General features: G+C 44.6%; 1 protein-coding gene across 1 annotated transcript; it reads right to left on the bottom strand.

Moving 5' to 3' along the window:
- Positions 1 to 5,759: 5,759 nt before the first annotated feature.
- Positions 5,760 to 8,638, bottom strand: CUNH11orf91 (chromosome unknown C11orf91 homolog). Its single transcript, XM_003463863.3, has 2 exons — positions 8,152 to 8,638; positions 5,760 to 6,470 (listed from the first exon to the last, which is right to left on the bottom strand). Exons 1-2 carry the CDS (start codon positions 8,636 to 8,638, stop codon positions 6,385 to 6,387), a joined length of 573 nt encoding a protein of 190 aa, XP_003463911.3. The 3' UTR covers positions 5,760 to 6,384.
- Between the last annotated feature and the right edge of the window lie 6,864 nt (positions 8,639 to 15,502).

Here is a 15,502-nt window from a genome sequence, read left to right on the forward strand (position 1 = left end):
AGAGAATATATCTACACCTCTCTATAGATTCAGTGTGTGCACTATGATAGCCATTAACCCCATATGGCTGTTGGGTCTTTAAATAGTTAAAATGAAATAAAAAATTTCATTTTAATAAAAAATTTTAATAAAAAATTTAAAATCCCGTTCCTCAGCTGCACTGGTCACATGTCCATTCGCAATAGCCCCATGTAACTAATGGATACCATATTAAAAAGCACAGATACAGAACATTTCTATCATCATGGGAAGTTCTACCAGACAGTGCTCACTTAGACCATCCAACCGCTAAAGGATAATCATAGTAGATAGTGAAGTATCTAATAAATAGATCGCCAGTGATTCATATAGTTAAATAGATGTAAACCTGAATAGTAAGAACTAGGTAAATAAAAAGCACATGATAATTAGGAACACACCATGGATAAGGCAGGAGATGAATGTATCTACCTAAAAGTTATCTACTGATACTCAGCTTTTCTATTGTAATTGGATTTGGAGAATTTTTATTTTTGTACTAGGAACTGAGCCCAAGGACTCATATGAGCTAGGCAAGCAGTTTACCACATTCCCGGCCCAATAATTATATATAAATGAGGTTGCAAGGGCCCTGGTGTCCCTGTAATGGGGTTAGTGCCCTTATTAGCATAGGAAGAGACATCCGTGTTCTCTGTCTCTCTGTCTCTGTCCTGTCTCCCCGCCCCCCTTCCCGCCCCTACCATATGAGGACAGAGAGGAAGTTGATCATCCCCAAGCCAAGAAGAGCAGCCTCACTAGGAAGCCAATCCACAAACACCTCGATCTTGAACTTCCAGTCTCCAGAAATAAGTTAATAAGCTCAGTCCAGCTACTTTTATTCATGTAAACTATGCCTTTCATCTTCGAATCAGTTTGAAAGGAGCACGTTTCCTTGGGGCCGGCAGCCACCTGCAGCTTCTGGCAAAGGCCTGGTGCTGCACCTGTGTTTATTTTTGCAATGAATGCTTGCAAGGGCTGCAGCACGTCCTCTTCCCTGAAGGTTTTCCAATTGGGTTTTCTTCTAAGCAATACTGAACGGGAGGATAAATGTCAGCTCTGGATATGACAGGATTTAGAGCCTGAGGTGAATGCATCACACCTTTAAATCTATGCTGCCACCTAGTGGATCCCTCCACGACAAGAAGGTGGGGTGTTTCCGAATGACCAGAAACCTTAATGCAAATTTTTCAACAAATCCAAAGAGGCAAAGCTAATGGTGCACATGGGCAATGTCATGAGGTGAGCAGTTTACTACACGATCTCAGTTCACTGAGCAACAGCCCCAGGCAGAGGGAGCTACATATTTTCCATATGAGAAAAAGGGTGCCAAGAAGTTAGAATCTGTTTTATTAAAAGAGCAGCGCCATGAAAAACACTGAAGAATGAGGGCTTTGTTTATGTGCATTGGTTTCAGAGTTACAGACTCTTTGTGCTGGATTTACACAAACTGAGGTGAGAAAAAGACTTGTGGGGAGTTTGTGAATGGATAGATAGCATAGCTAACATTTACCCAATACTTGCTTTGGGTTATTCTGAGCGCTTCCTACACATCTACTTACTTAAGTAAGCCCTGTAGCAATATGTGAAGTTGGGTACTATTGATTTCTTCATTTGACAATGAAGAAAAAAGATACAGAAAAGTAAGTAGTTTGCCCAAAGTCAATCCAATTGGTATGTGCTGGGATTTCAATGTGGATGGCCAGACCTCAGAGCCATGATCTTAACCACTACATTACACACCACATCCCAGGTAAGAAGGGCTAAGTCCTGTCCCTGGGTCCCAGTAAAGAACTTGGGCACTTCAGTCTCCATGCTGTCATGAGCAGACACTCCTGAGATAGTATTGCACCAGAGCATTCTGTCTTGTGATGTAATGCAGACTGTGAGACCAGGAGCTCCACTCTCCTCTCAGGTTCAGTCACTGGTATGCTCTGTGCAAACTGCCCTGCTCCAGATAGTAGCGAGGACACAGCCCTTCCCCAGGGAGATCACTGTGGGGTGAAGGAGACAACATTATACTCCAGGTGATAACTGCCAGGAGAAGGGGTGCTCAGCACACTATGGAAGCTCAGAGAAGGAACGAGTAGCCTGGAAGCTGGGGAGGAGAATCAGGGGAGACTTGAGGGAGGAAGTGACACCTGACGATGGGGAGGGAGCACTGAGGCGGGAGGGGTGCCTGCTTCAGTTTCTGCTTCCTTCTGAGGATGGATGGCTCCTTTAGTACAGCCACCCTGGCTGCTCTGCCTATTTATTTGCTCAGTGCCCAGAAGAGGGACTTCTGTGATTCATAATTAGGGGTTGAATAAATGGGGCATCCACCACCTTCTCTTTAGAGAGACCTGCCTGCTCACTCATGTGCCCTTGGACCCGACCTCGCTCCTGTGAACTCCCTAGGAGCTAAGCTGTGGCTGGAAAGGGTGGGAGGGTATAGCAGAAAGAGACAGGAAACTTCCAGGCAGGGACCAATCCAAGAGACGCACAGTGACTTGTGCTGTCATTGTCCACCAGGGCTCCTTCTTTGGAGAAGCAGAGGCTACCACACTCCAAGTACTCCTGGGAAGCTGCAGCTATAGAACCCTGCCCATTGCATCCCCAACCAAGGGCAGCAATGGCAGTGTGACCCAAATTCATTTTCTTTCCAAGTGGCAGTTCGAGCTGATTTGTGCTCTTATCCCTTCCTTCTCCATATTTGGGCAACCCTGACAAAGCATGTCTGCCATGCTGGCTCCAGTGGCTTTCTGCTTCCCTAACCAAAAGAGCCCCTAGGTTAAGTGATTCCCCAGCTTCATGTCATAGATCATTGTGAATTCCTACCTAATCTCATTTCCTCCGGGTATTGTATGATATCCAAGGATATCACAAGGAGTAGCATCAGCACATCTGAAGAGATGCTCCCACAGCACCCTGAGGGAACGAGACTAGATAAGAATTCAGAATGGTGTAAGTTGAGACCCGAACAGCTCCAGGTGTTTTCTGGGGAGAAGGATGGCTGGAGGATGAGAAAAATAAAAAAGAGAGGAAAGCTGGGGTCAGTAGAGACCTCTTTCTCTTGATGGGAGGAAAGGGACTTCTCCCTCTTTCAGGGATATTCATTTATCCCTTTTAGCAATTTAATGTCATGTGACACACCATTGTCCTAACCACCCACTGTTCTGTCTTCAGGCCAGGTGTTCTCTGGGCTTAAGCAGATTTTTCACATGGTTTGCTGCAGGCACTCTTTGTCTTGGGATGGCCATGCCCAGCCCTGCACATGTGGTCAATTTCCAGCTTCAATGGCTCCCCACACAGATAAGATTTCCATTTGTTCTGGAGAGACTGGTAGTCACACGAATCCCATTCCACCAGACCACTGTCAATAGGGAGGTCTACTTTTATAATCATGGCCTGGGCTGGGCCATCTCGATTCTGCTGTCTCCATTTGGGTTCTTGACTGAGTTTTTCCCCATAATTGATTTATGTTTGTTCCCAGTAAGATTATCCAGCCACCAATGGTCTTACCATCCTGAAGTTTTCTGGAAAAACAAAGGGGTTTCCAGGAAGCCAGCCTAAGGAAGGGAAAAGGACTTGGAATCCTTACTCAGGATAGGAGGGCCCTAGTGGGTAGGCAGATCACCAACTCTGGGGGACTTCCTAATCTTTATTTGGCCTGCATAGTATTTTGGAAACATGTGCGTTCATTGCCAAGATTTAGAAATCAGGAACTTTCACCTGATCCTGTACCTGCACTTCTGCCTTGGCAACAACCAGCTGGAACCAGATATCCACTGCCACCACAGTGGGGCATGAGCTCTGCATCTTGCCAGTTCCCACGTGGCTCCCTGCATTCAGCTCTGGGTTTCCAGCCTTGTAGGCATGCGCGTTCACATCCTCAAGCTGAGGTTGCTGTATAAACTTTGAGGCTGAGGTGTGTGGACACAACTTGCAGCATTCCTGGTACCTCTTTTACTCACTTGCCAGCATCTGCACTCTAATAGCAGAGGTGTGACTTCTGTTTGTACAGAAGGAGAGTCTGTACTCCCCTCCTAAGCCAATCTCTCTGCTGTGGACTGGTACCCACCCCTTGCGATGGTGTGAATACATCTGTCCCCTTCAAAATTCATGCTGGAAGTTCATCCTCAATGTCACAGTGATAGACAGAAAGGCCTCTGGGAGGTGTGCAGGTATGCGGACTACTCTTGTGACTGAGTGAACACAGCTATAAAAAGGGTGTGTAAAGTGCCTTCTTCTCCTCTCCTGCCAGGGGCCCAGTACTTAAGGCAACATCTTGGGAGCCAAAAGACAAGGCTCCTGAGCTTTCAGTGCCTTGACTGGGACTCTCCAGCCTCCAGAACTATGAGAAGTCAACTTTGGTGCTTTGTAAATCTCCCAGCCTTAGTGTTCTCCCACAACTATATGAAATGGACTAAAGGCAGCAGTTCTTTCACAAGGTGCCATGCCAACAATTTCTGTTCTCCCTTGTCATCACCACGTTCTCCCTCTCCTGGATTATTGCTCAGATCACAAATAGGCAGTTATGCCTCCTATTTTATTAAAATCCTCTCTTACTGACCCGTCCCCAACCCTGCTAGCTCTGGCTCTATGTCTCCACCCTCTTCTACAGTTAAACACCTCTAAGGGATGATATGCACCTGATGGAGACCACTACAAAACAGCAGATTTAAAATGAATCAATTGTCTCTCTGCATTTACTTGTGAGTCTGTCCCAGGCCTAAGCCCTTGTCTGGAAATGGGCATTGGATTCATAGTAAAGTTAACATCTATGAATCACTGCTCCGGGCTGAGGTCTAATAGTGGCCAGTGATGCTGTGATGCCTCAAAAAAGACAAGATAGGACCCCTGGCTCCAACCCCAATTAACTAGCTAGAGACTGTAGCTGCAGGTGTCTCACCCTTGCTGTGTCAGTCCTGCCATGAAGGTCAAACAAGATAACAAGATAGTTCTCCTAATTAGCATAAATTACTACTTGGAGAAGTCTTTGAACTAGCTCCTAAGGTCCTGCTCAGTTCCCGCATTTTCCTCAGTATCCCCTCCCTTTGTCTGAAAACCAAATAAATACGGGCTGCCCAGAGAAGTTCTTTTGTCTCAGCCCTCAGAATCTTGAATTTGTCTAGAGGATTTTGATTCCCCCAAACCCTAAAATCATACCACTTGTCTCTTGTTTAAGCCTTCACTGTCTACTCATTTGGAAGTTTGCAGGCCTGGTCAGTCTTCGATATATACCCATTACTTCCAATTCTCTTCCCATTTTCTCTGAAATCTACTGTATTCAGGCGTTAACCCTTATCACTCAAGCAAAACTGCTCTTGACACAATTGCTAATACTTAACTTGTGTTGCTAAATCTGAGAGTGGCCTCTTGGACTACTTGGCCTGCTGGCACTATTGATCAGAGTGGGCTGCTCCCTCCTGTTGGGTAACCTTTCTCCCCTTGATGTCTAAACACTTAACTCACTGGCTACGTTTTTTCATTCTCTTTGGAACTTCTTACTCTTCTCCTCAAACTCTTGAGCATCTCCAAGTTCAAAACAGGCTGACTATCCCTTATCCAAAATGTTTTGAGAAACGTTCTGAATTATGAACTTTTCTTCAGATTTTGGAATAGTATACATAAGTAATATACATAATGAGGCATCTTAAGGATAGGACCCAAGTCTAAACATGACATTCATTGATGTTTTGTTTATAGCATATATACATATCCTTAAGGTAATTTTATACAATATTTTAAATTTGGGGCACAAAACAAAGTTCCATGATGTAGAATATTCCACATGTGGTAGAAATGTTGGTGTTCAAATAGTTTAACATTTTGGATTTTGGTTTTTGTATTAAGGTTGTTCTACCTGTTTCTCCCTCCAATCACCCAGATGGTCTCATTTAATCTCACTCTTTAAATAGAACCACATGTCAACAACTCCCTAAACTAATACATCAGTCCAGCCTTTCTCTGAACTCCAGGCTTATACATTCCTTGACTACATAGCTTTTTGGCCACAACCCAAAGTAAATCAATCTTACCAAACCCCATTCCCTTGGTTTCTCCCAGTTCCCTCCTACACATCCATCATTCTTGTTTTCATGCTATGGAAACTTGGGGGTTCTCGGCTTTGGAATCAGGGAACCCTGAAAGTCAGCCCTGCAACAGCATCCAGACCCAATGAGGGAGCTCCCCCAGCAGCAGCACAGAGGAGAGAGACCGTGTGATTGACCACATACGTGGATACTCTATGTGGAGTACATGCTGGGAGCAATAACAGCAGTAAATACAGAACAGAAAATAACCATCTTTGAAATGACACGAAATGGGGCACGTTATCTAAGCACTAAAATCTAAGAAGGGGACTGCCCGACTCTGGAAAGCAGCTTCTCAGGACAGCAAGGCTGACTTCTTTCCGGGTTGCCTGGTCTTCAGTACTTGTAACTTCTCATCTTTCAGCGCCTTCAGGAATTTATCTGTAGGGGAGAAAACTAACTTAGTTGTAGTAGAAAGAAAGGCTTTGAAAAACTCATCCAGAGCAAGCTTCTGGGAAAGCGAAAGTATTTCCCACATAAGCCTAAAACCCATTTGTGATACAAGATGGGAGGGAAAAAAATCCTAGCCGCTAAAACACATCTAACTCTGAGAACAGATTAAGAAATCTAGGATTTAGGAAAGTCCAAGTTTCCCAGGGAACTGTTTTCTTTTCATAGCCATAAGAAAGGTATGGTACAGGGTATTTGATGAATTGGGCACCTCCTGGACATGCAAGTTATTTAATACTTTTTCTCCTGGTGTGGCATGGGCTCCAATTTAACCTGTTGCGTATGATAGGCAGGTAATTAGACATTAGTGGGCCTGTGGGTATATATGTCCAAAATAGCATGCTTTGCCAGTTATGCAGTTAAGAGACAAAGACTTCAATGTATGATTATAATAATTTTGTTAGGCCTAAAATGATCCCACAAAAAACAATGACATTTTAAGGTTATACCTTCTGCTATCTGACCACCTGGCAGTACCTCAGTTCATGAACTCAATTCTCTCTGAACTGAATGGAACTGAATCAAATTTCCCAAGGTCAAAATTGACCCTAACCATTAAATTTGATTTGGTTCTCATCCAACTCAGTTTGGGACCAGAATTGAGGGAATAATTAAGTTCACAAACCAAAGTATTCCTGTATTTCCAAAACAAGGCAGTCAGCTTTCCTGGGTACTACGGTCTGTGCTCAAGGATATAAAGGGGAGCATTCTTCCTTCCTTAGGTTGGTCTAGTTCTTACACTGACCACCTGAAAGGAACAAGGAAGACATTTTTGAAATATCAACAGAAGTAACTCCTAAGACAAATGTTGATAGGAACGTACTGGATGTAAATAAAAGGGATAATCATCATATTTCCCAAAACCCCAGGAGGAGTAACTTTTGGGTGCATAAAAAGGCCTGCAAATTCCTATTTGGGCAGATGCCTTGTGGCACTGCCAGCCTTCTCTCTTGAAGGTCTATGTCTCCATCTACTTTACAATAAATTCTACTTAGACTTCTGTATGGCCACCTACATGTCTTCAGGCCTATCTATGATCAGATGACAGAGTATAGGACCCTGGTGTGAGGCCCAAGGGCTCAAGGGAGGTTACCCTCCAGCCTCCGAAGTTCAGTGTCCCACAGCCTCTCAGTGAATGTCCTTGGGCTTTCTGGGTCCTGCACAGTTCTGACCTCTTCCTACAGACATCTGAGCTGACTCTCACCTACTTCCCCCTCCTCATGCCTGAAGGCCCCAGTTTAAGACTAAGCATGAAAGCTTCAAAGTCTCTAGAGATAAAGGCTGTCTCTGGTGGTTAGAAGTCTAGACCACAGGGACCTGCATGTTACTGTGCAGAGCTAAATGTCAAGATGGGGTAGTGTCAGTGGACATCTAGATGTTGTCAGTCCAGATTATCAAAAGTGTCTGGGATGGAGTCTGAAACTAAAGGGTTCTTGAAGTGCAAATGTGCAGTAGAGGAAGAAGTCAGTTGAAACCCGGGATGGGGGCTGAGTCTGGTCTCTAGAGGACAAACTTTGGATCAGCTCCTGAGCCTACAGCCACCTTGTGGGGCCAATTAGGGAAGGAGGGCCTCTAGGGATGAGCTCAGGTGGCCCCGGGCTAAGTCACGCACAGCGCTGGGAGTCGAAGCCGTCCCCAGTGATGGCAAGCAACTCCAGCTCCTTAATCCGGATCTCCAGCTCGCATAACTCCTCGGGGTGGGGAGCAGAGGCGAGAGGGGCGATCGCGGGGCTGGGAGTTGGGGGCGAGGCAGCCACTTCAGGGCCCGGTGGCGGTGAGTAGAAGCGCAGAGGCTCGTAGGGGATGGAAGCCAGGCCGGAGGGCCAGGGCTGGGGACAGGGGCGCTCGCTGGGGGGACCCAGGCCGGGCGGCGGAGGGGGCGCAGGGGCGAAAGGCGCCTGGGGCAGGGGCCGGCCCCCAGCCTCCCCGCCCGCCGGCGCCCCGCCCGCCTTCAGCGGCACGAAGAGCTTCTTCCAGATGTTAAAGTCATTGAGCGGAGACGAGGAGATGCCGCGGTCGTAGAGCGACGGGAAATAGAGGGGCGGCGCCGGCCGCTGGCTCATCGTGGGGCTCTGGCTGCCGCGCCGCCCCTTCGGCATCTTTTGAATGAGTGTCTGCGTGGGAGGAACCCGCGCCGAACACGCGCAGCTGCCCCGAGTCACTGGGGGCTCACCTTCCACAGACCACGCCCCAAAGGGGCGTGGCCCCGCGCTTTCGCCCCATTAGGGGCGGGGCACTGAAGTCCCGAGGCCACGCCCCAGAACGTGACCTGTCCAATGAAAGCAAGGCTGAGCTCTTCCGCGGGGAAGCCACGCCCTAAAATCCAGCTCGGGGTTTCCACTGTGCTGGCTAATTCGCCGTCGCCCCGCCACCTGTCCCGCCCCTCGACTCCACTGCCCTTTGGGTCAGTAAACCTCTGGCTAGCACATCCTAACCTTCACTCAAAGCAGGAAGCAGGACAAGGCTTCAAGAGCAAACTTTCTCAGCCTTCCTCCCTCTTTAGGAACGAGGGAGCCTATTTCCTAATGAGCTACCAGCTCGTTTCTCTCCTGGCCTCAATGCCCACCCAGAGAAAAAGAGTGGCTGGCTTTTCATTCCCTACAATAGTGGGAGGCAAAAGAGGAGAGCCAGCCTATCTTTCTGTCAAATTTAGCAGTTTTGAGGAAAATCTGGAAAAGGGAACCTCATCTGGACTTGTAATAGCCCTGAAGCAAAGAATGGTTTCAATGAAATGCTAGTCTCTCTTAAACATGTATGTTTTTTGGAGCTGACAGGCAACAAATTTACAGCCAAAAGGAAATCTTCCTGGACCCACGTCAAACAGCTCACACTTTGTTTGTGAGCACTTGGGCATTGTGTCCAAGGATTTTGCATTGCCCATGAGACATATCCTTGGATTGAGAGAAAGTCGTCTTCACTGAGTGATACACAAAGACAGGAAGGGCCAGTTAAGATCTGTGACACTCTAGTTCCACAAGTGAACGGCATGTGTATGTCTCAGTTACGTTTTCATTGCTAGGACAAAATACCTGGCACCCACAAATTAAAGGAGGAAAGGTTTATTTTAGCTCACAGTTTGTAGATTTAAGTCCATAGTTGGCTGACTCCAAGACAGGGCAGCATAACAGAGGAGAAATAGTCCAATGCAGGGCAGACAGAAAGCAGCCAGCAGTAAGCCTTCCTCTTCTTTTTACTGCATCCAGGCTACTCACCTTTTGGGTGGTGCCACCCAGATCTAGGGTGGGATTTTCCATTATCTACACCCAGAACTACCTTAAACCAATCAGTAGATTAACTGACTAGTATCATGGATACCACATATCCACTCCTAAAAGCCCCACCTGGGAGTGGATGAGGCTTTGGGGGACATTTTAGAATAAATATTTATATGAAAATATATGCATATATACATATTTTATATACATATTTATGTGTGCATGTGTATAACAGCAGAGTCAAGTCAGGATCTCCAAACTGGGTAAATGTAAGCAAGTTTCTTGACTTGAGTCAACTTTCTATATAATAGAAATAAGAAAATCAGGCTGCCTCAATGGATTTTTTAGGATTCTCAAGCAGAGGCAAAAGGATGTATGAAGCATTTGAAAACTTGGAATCTGTCCATTGTAAGAGGCAGCACTCTTTATCTGAAACTTCACATTTTTCTGTAATTTCTTGAGAGCAAGAATCCAGTCCAAGGATCCTGTAATGCCGAGTCTGTAATAAGACTGGATAAAGATTTGGGAACTGTTAAAATAGTGTGTGAGGGGAGCCAAAGAAGATCAGAATATACTACCTTAAAATATGCCACTTTGACATCAGAATTCTTTTGAAAGCAGTTGAGAAACAGATGTAAGAACTCTGTTCTACCCTTTCTGCCTCAAAGCAGGACATAAACTTCCTCTGTAAGGAGAACATCTATTTTCCTTTGTGACACTATCCGCACTTAGTAGTCTCATGCCAGGAAAAGAAGACTCATCACTGAAGGTGACACTGACTTGAGTTGACATGCCACACCTTACTAAACAGCCTCTACCCTCTGTTAGTTTCACCATTTTTTGCTATTCCTACAGTCCACTGCCCTTAGAAATCCACATCCTTTACCTTTGGCTTGTCACTTCTCCCTGTGTATCACCCTTTGTTAAAATGATATGTAAGCTCTCAAACATAATCTCATCTTTGGGTTATTACTTTCTGTCTGTGAGGCCCCCATGTGCATGAATAATAAGCCCTTCCTTCTCTTAATCTGTCTTTGTCAATTTAATTCATAGGTCCTAGCTACAGAAACTAAGTGTATAGAGGAAAAGCTTTTTGCTATCTTTGCAGAACTGTAATGATGACAAGCACCAAGATTTTGGATTCAAACCTCGTACCAAGACCTGGATTCGCATGTTTTTGATTGTGTAGGTGAAATTTTGTGAATGTTTTTTAAATGTATATGACAGGAAGAGTGATGGCACCTACTCACTTGTATTGGCAAGATTAAATGTGGCATTCTAAGCACTTGGCCGTGGTATGGTATTCTTGGTATTACATGTTGAGCAGCCTTAGAAGGAAAGAGGATTTTGCATAACGTGTTTTAAATGACGCAATAGACTCATGTTTTTGACTACATCCATTTAAGGAGAAAAAAATTTGCAGATCCCCCCAACTCCAACTACATAGATTTTATACTATGCAGTTTAGTTAAAAACATAACTCATAAAGTCGTTCCTCTTGAGTTAAATAAGTTGACCAAAAAATTTTGCAATAACAATTATACAAGTAAACTCAGGTCCTCAGTTGAAAATACTGAGATAATACCTATTGTGAAAGTAAAGTCCCAGTTAGGTAATTACGAGCCACAGTAGATGAAGCAAAATTCCTATGGGTTGTTTTTAGCAAACAAATGTCCGGGAAACCCAAGCCAATGAAGAGATACAGCAAGCTTGAATCTAACTGACTTTTTCTCCTTCTCTCATTGAATTTTTCTAACAACTCAAATCTGTAGGTGCTGTTATCTCCCATTACACATGAGGAAACTGAGGCATGTGCAGTTTGGCAAGTGACTTGCCCAAGGGCCTGTGACTGTTCGCAGAGCTGGCATTCCCAACAGGCAGGCTGGCTCTGGGGCTGGCGTCTTCTTCCTCCTCCACTCTGTTTTTCCACTGTGTCCAGTCTTGGAGCAAGACCACCTTTGTGATCTTCCTGGCTCTCCCTGGAAATTGTTTATACCACAATTTAAGGACCAAGTTATTCCAAGAAACCAGTAACAGTCTTTTCTTCATTACTCACCTGAACTAACCATTGTATTGGTCGGAACTTGGGGGGCTTAGATATTTTCATCTCCCTTCACAATGCTATTTCAAGTTTCCAAAAAGCGCAATCCAGCTCTTATTCTTCCCCCTCCAAGGTAGATGTGTTCCAGTGTGCTTTGAGAGTAAGAAAATTATGCTTTTTGTTTTATTTGTTTGTTTTGGGGGTTCTGTTTTGTTTTGTTGAATAAACTGAAGCCTGAGAGATAGTTTAGTGGGGTAGTGTGTGCAAGGGCCTGGAATATAAGAGACTGGTTTAAGCCCCATCAACCCGCTGTGCTGTCCTGTGCTGACCCTGCTGCAAACACTAACATTAGGTATTTTTCTAATGTCCCATCCTCCTGGGATGATCCACAGAGTAAGGCTGTCAGAATTTTCTATTCATGTATTCCATACAGATTTTTATTAGAAGATTATGAGATAACTCACAACATCACAAGCTTAAGACCTAGATTAGAAGGTGCGGACAGAGAACAGAACAACCTCAGGGATTCAGGAATAGGAAGCAGTCAGTGGACAGCTCAGGATGGTCGGTATAGGGCAGCAGAAGCTGATGACTGGCTTCTCACTCTTGTGAACCCTTTCTCCTTGCTGACTTCACCCCAAGAAGCCAGAAAAAACAAATGCTCATCTTACCCATCCCCTTCTCCACAAGGGGTGGCAATGAAACAGTTTAAGCCAGAGGATTTGACCAGAACAGAGTTTGGGATTTTCTAGGAAAAGTTTTACTTTGCTAATAAAAGAGACAGAAACAACCAAAGTTTTCCTTTCATTTTCTCTCCCTGCCTTGTACCTGGATGCAATGAGCAGCTTTCTGCAGTCACTTTGTGTTCATGAAGGAGAGACTAAGAATATACCAAACTAGATATTGCACACTCAGTACTTCCTCTCACATGGTGCAGAATGCTCTTCTTTAATTATGTGTGGCAAAATCAGGATGTCAAGATAATCCATTTTTCCATGAAAAGGAGGTAGAAATAACTTTAACACACTGTTATTTAGGGGACCAAAATTTTCCATTGAAAGTCAGTTGTTATGGTTTGTGCCTAGGTGGCCCCCCCAAGCCTCATGTAGTCATGGAGCTGGCTGAATCTAACATTTGTGATTGGTTCATTGTCTAGTGCTGGGATTGGCAGTGTGAGTGCTGCACCCACCCAGAGGCGGAGACAACATGCAATATAAGGGAGGGAAGAAGGCATGTTTCCTCCTCTTTTGCCCTGTTCGCTCTTACTGTTTGCAGCTACCATGAATGGCTGCCCCTCAGCCATGTCACCCTGCCTTGGAACCAACTGAGTATGGACTGAAATCTCAAAAAAACTGTAAGATTTAAAAAAAAAAAACCTTACTTTCCCCAGTTTTGGGTGTTGAGTATTTTGTCTCAGCAATGAGAGAAAAGTAACCAAGACAACAGCAAAGCCCCTTCTTTTGTTCTCCTCCCTTCCTTCCATTCTTTTCTCTCTCTTTTCCTTTCTTTCTTTCCTTCTTTTTCCTTCCTTTTCTTTCTTCTTTCTTTCTTTCTTTCTTTCTTTCTTTCTTTCTTTCTTTCTTTCTTTCTTTCTTTCTTTCTGTTGTAGTGCTGGGGATTAAACCCAGGGCCTGGTAGATCCTCCATACAAAATGTAGCAATATAGGGAAAAGCTAAATTTCAGTCACTCTTAAGCCAGACCTCATGTTTCCATGGCCTGCCAACAGGAAAGCCTACCCATTCCCTGCACAAATCCTCTGAGACAGAACAGTGATCACAATCATTCTGCATTAAGAATATCACTATTTGAGCTAAGATTGGTTCAATGGTAGAGTGCTTGCCTAGCATGCAGGAGCACTAGCTTCCATCTCCAGCACTGGAAAAAAAATTTCTCTTCACTGACAATCCACATCTAGAACACAAAGGGTGCCTATGCACAAGCAGAAATCAGGAAGTTTATGAAAACATTCCATGTGATAATGTTGAAAAATAATCCCACCAACACTTCCCTCTCTCAGGTACTGATCATATTGGTTAACTCCACCCAAGGAACTAGAGGGAAATATCTGGTGATTTCCAAGAACCCACTTAAACTGCCACTGCAAAATTGGTCCTCCAAAGCTGCAAGGAAGAAATATGTGACATACTGGTCACACATGCTTCTGCCTTCAACCTCTCTCTCAAGGGTCCGTTTCTGTGCACAGCACTGGGCTTTCTTTATCTCATCCATGGTGTTCAGGTTTATTTTAGTCTTGCCCAACAGGCTTCAGCTAGAAAACAATAATTGCTTTGGATAACAGCAGCAAGGAAATGGGAAAACAGAGGAGAACCTTAGAAAATTCTTCCTTAGAAGACAAGGTTCCAGACTGCTGTCAGAACTGGGACCAGCAGCACTGTCTTCCCGGGTGAGATAGTTACAACACCGGCTGTTCCCATGTCTGCCCAGCAACATTTGAACACCGTGTTATTCTCACTTAATCTTTGCAAGACAAAGTCCAGATTGCAGTCATCACGCCTCTAGCAATGGCGATAGTATCGGGTGTCTGTGGGAAGACACACATGGGGCGAGAAGTTAACTAGGTAAAATTCTGTTTCCGCCACTAAATCCTTCAGTCTACTTCTTGAAACTTATTCTATAGAAACATAGCGATTTGGCAAACATAGTCATCCTGGCAGGTTTGTGGCGGGGAACAATGATGTAACTGACAACACATCTCACAAGAGAATTTATCCACAAGACAAAAATCTCATGTAGGTGTAGTGGCACACACCTGGAATCCCAGCACTCTGGTAAGCTGAAGCAGGAGGATTACAAATTCCAGCCCAGCCCGGGCACTTGGCAACTTAGTGAGATGGTCTCAAAAAGTAAAAAAGGACCAGGGTTATAGTTCAGTGTAAAAGCCCTGAGTTCAACCTTCAGTACCAACAAACAAACAAACAAAACCAACCGACCAAACAAACAGCAGCAGCAAATAAAAGCACAACTTAAGCAGTATAGTTTTTCTGTTTTTCTTTTTGGGTGAAGGCAATGAGGTAGGGAAGGGGACAGGTACTTATGCTATTATTTAAGAAGGAGATCTGATATTATGTACCTGTGTTTTAAAAGTATATTCCTTTTGACCCAGAAATTTTACTTTTAGAGTTTATCCCATAAAGGTGGTTGTTGGAAGGGTTATGTTCATCAGTGGTCACTAGAATAGTATTTATGTAACAGGAAGCTGAAAAACAAGCAGTCTGTTCATTAAAAAGTGAACAAATTATGGAGAGATTCCATACAATGGAATTCACACAGCTGACGAATGACTTGGGCCTGTATATTCTGGCATGGAAAGAGCCTCAGTTTAAAAAAGAAAAACTAAAAACCTACATTTCTCTTCCCATCTTGCTTCTTGCACTTGGCTCTTGAGAAAAGCTGGTGTCACCCAGTTTCCCTCCAGCCACCTTCATGAGTATTTACAGCCAAGAAAAGATAGTCTCTGAAATTTGTAAGATGTGGGCTACCAATATAGGGTGAGTCTGAAGGTGGAGGGGAAGATAGGAGAGAGATCACTGCGGATGTACTCATTGGAAGAAAGGCCTCTGCTGACAGCTCGAAAGGTGAAGGCAGGCCCAGTAATCACTGGTGTCGTGATCCATTCTTATAGGGAACCAGCTTCAGCTTTGCAGAAGAAGCCTCCCAGAAAGTGCATCAAAGATTATCTGAAATC

The sequence above is a fragment of the Cavia porcellus genome, unplaced genomic scaffold (genome assembly GCF_034190915.1).
Source record: "Cavia porcellus strain 051 isolate PalLab524CR breed Dunkin Hartley unplaced genomic scaffold, mCavPor4.1 scaffold_17, whole genome shotgun sequence".
Classification (NCBI taxonomy): Eukaryota; Metazoa; Chordata; class Mammalia; order Rodentia; family Caviidae; genus Cavia; species Cavia porcellus.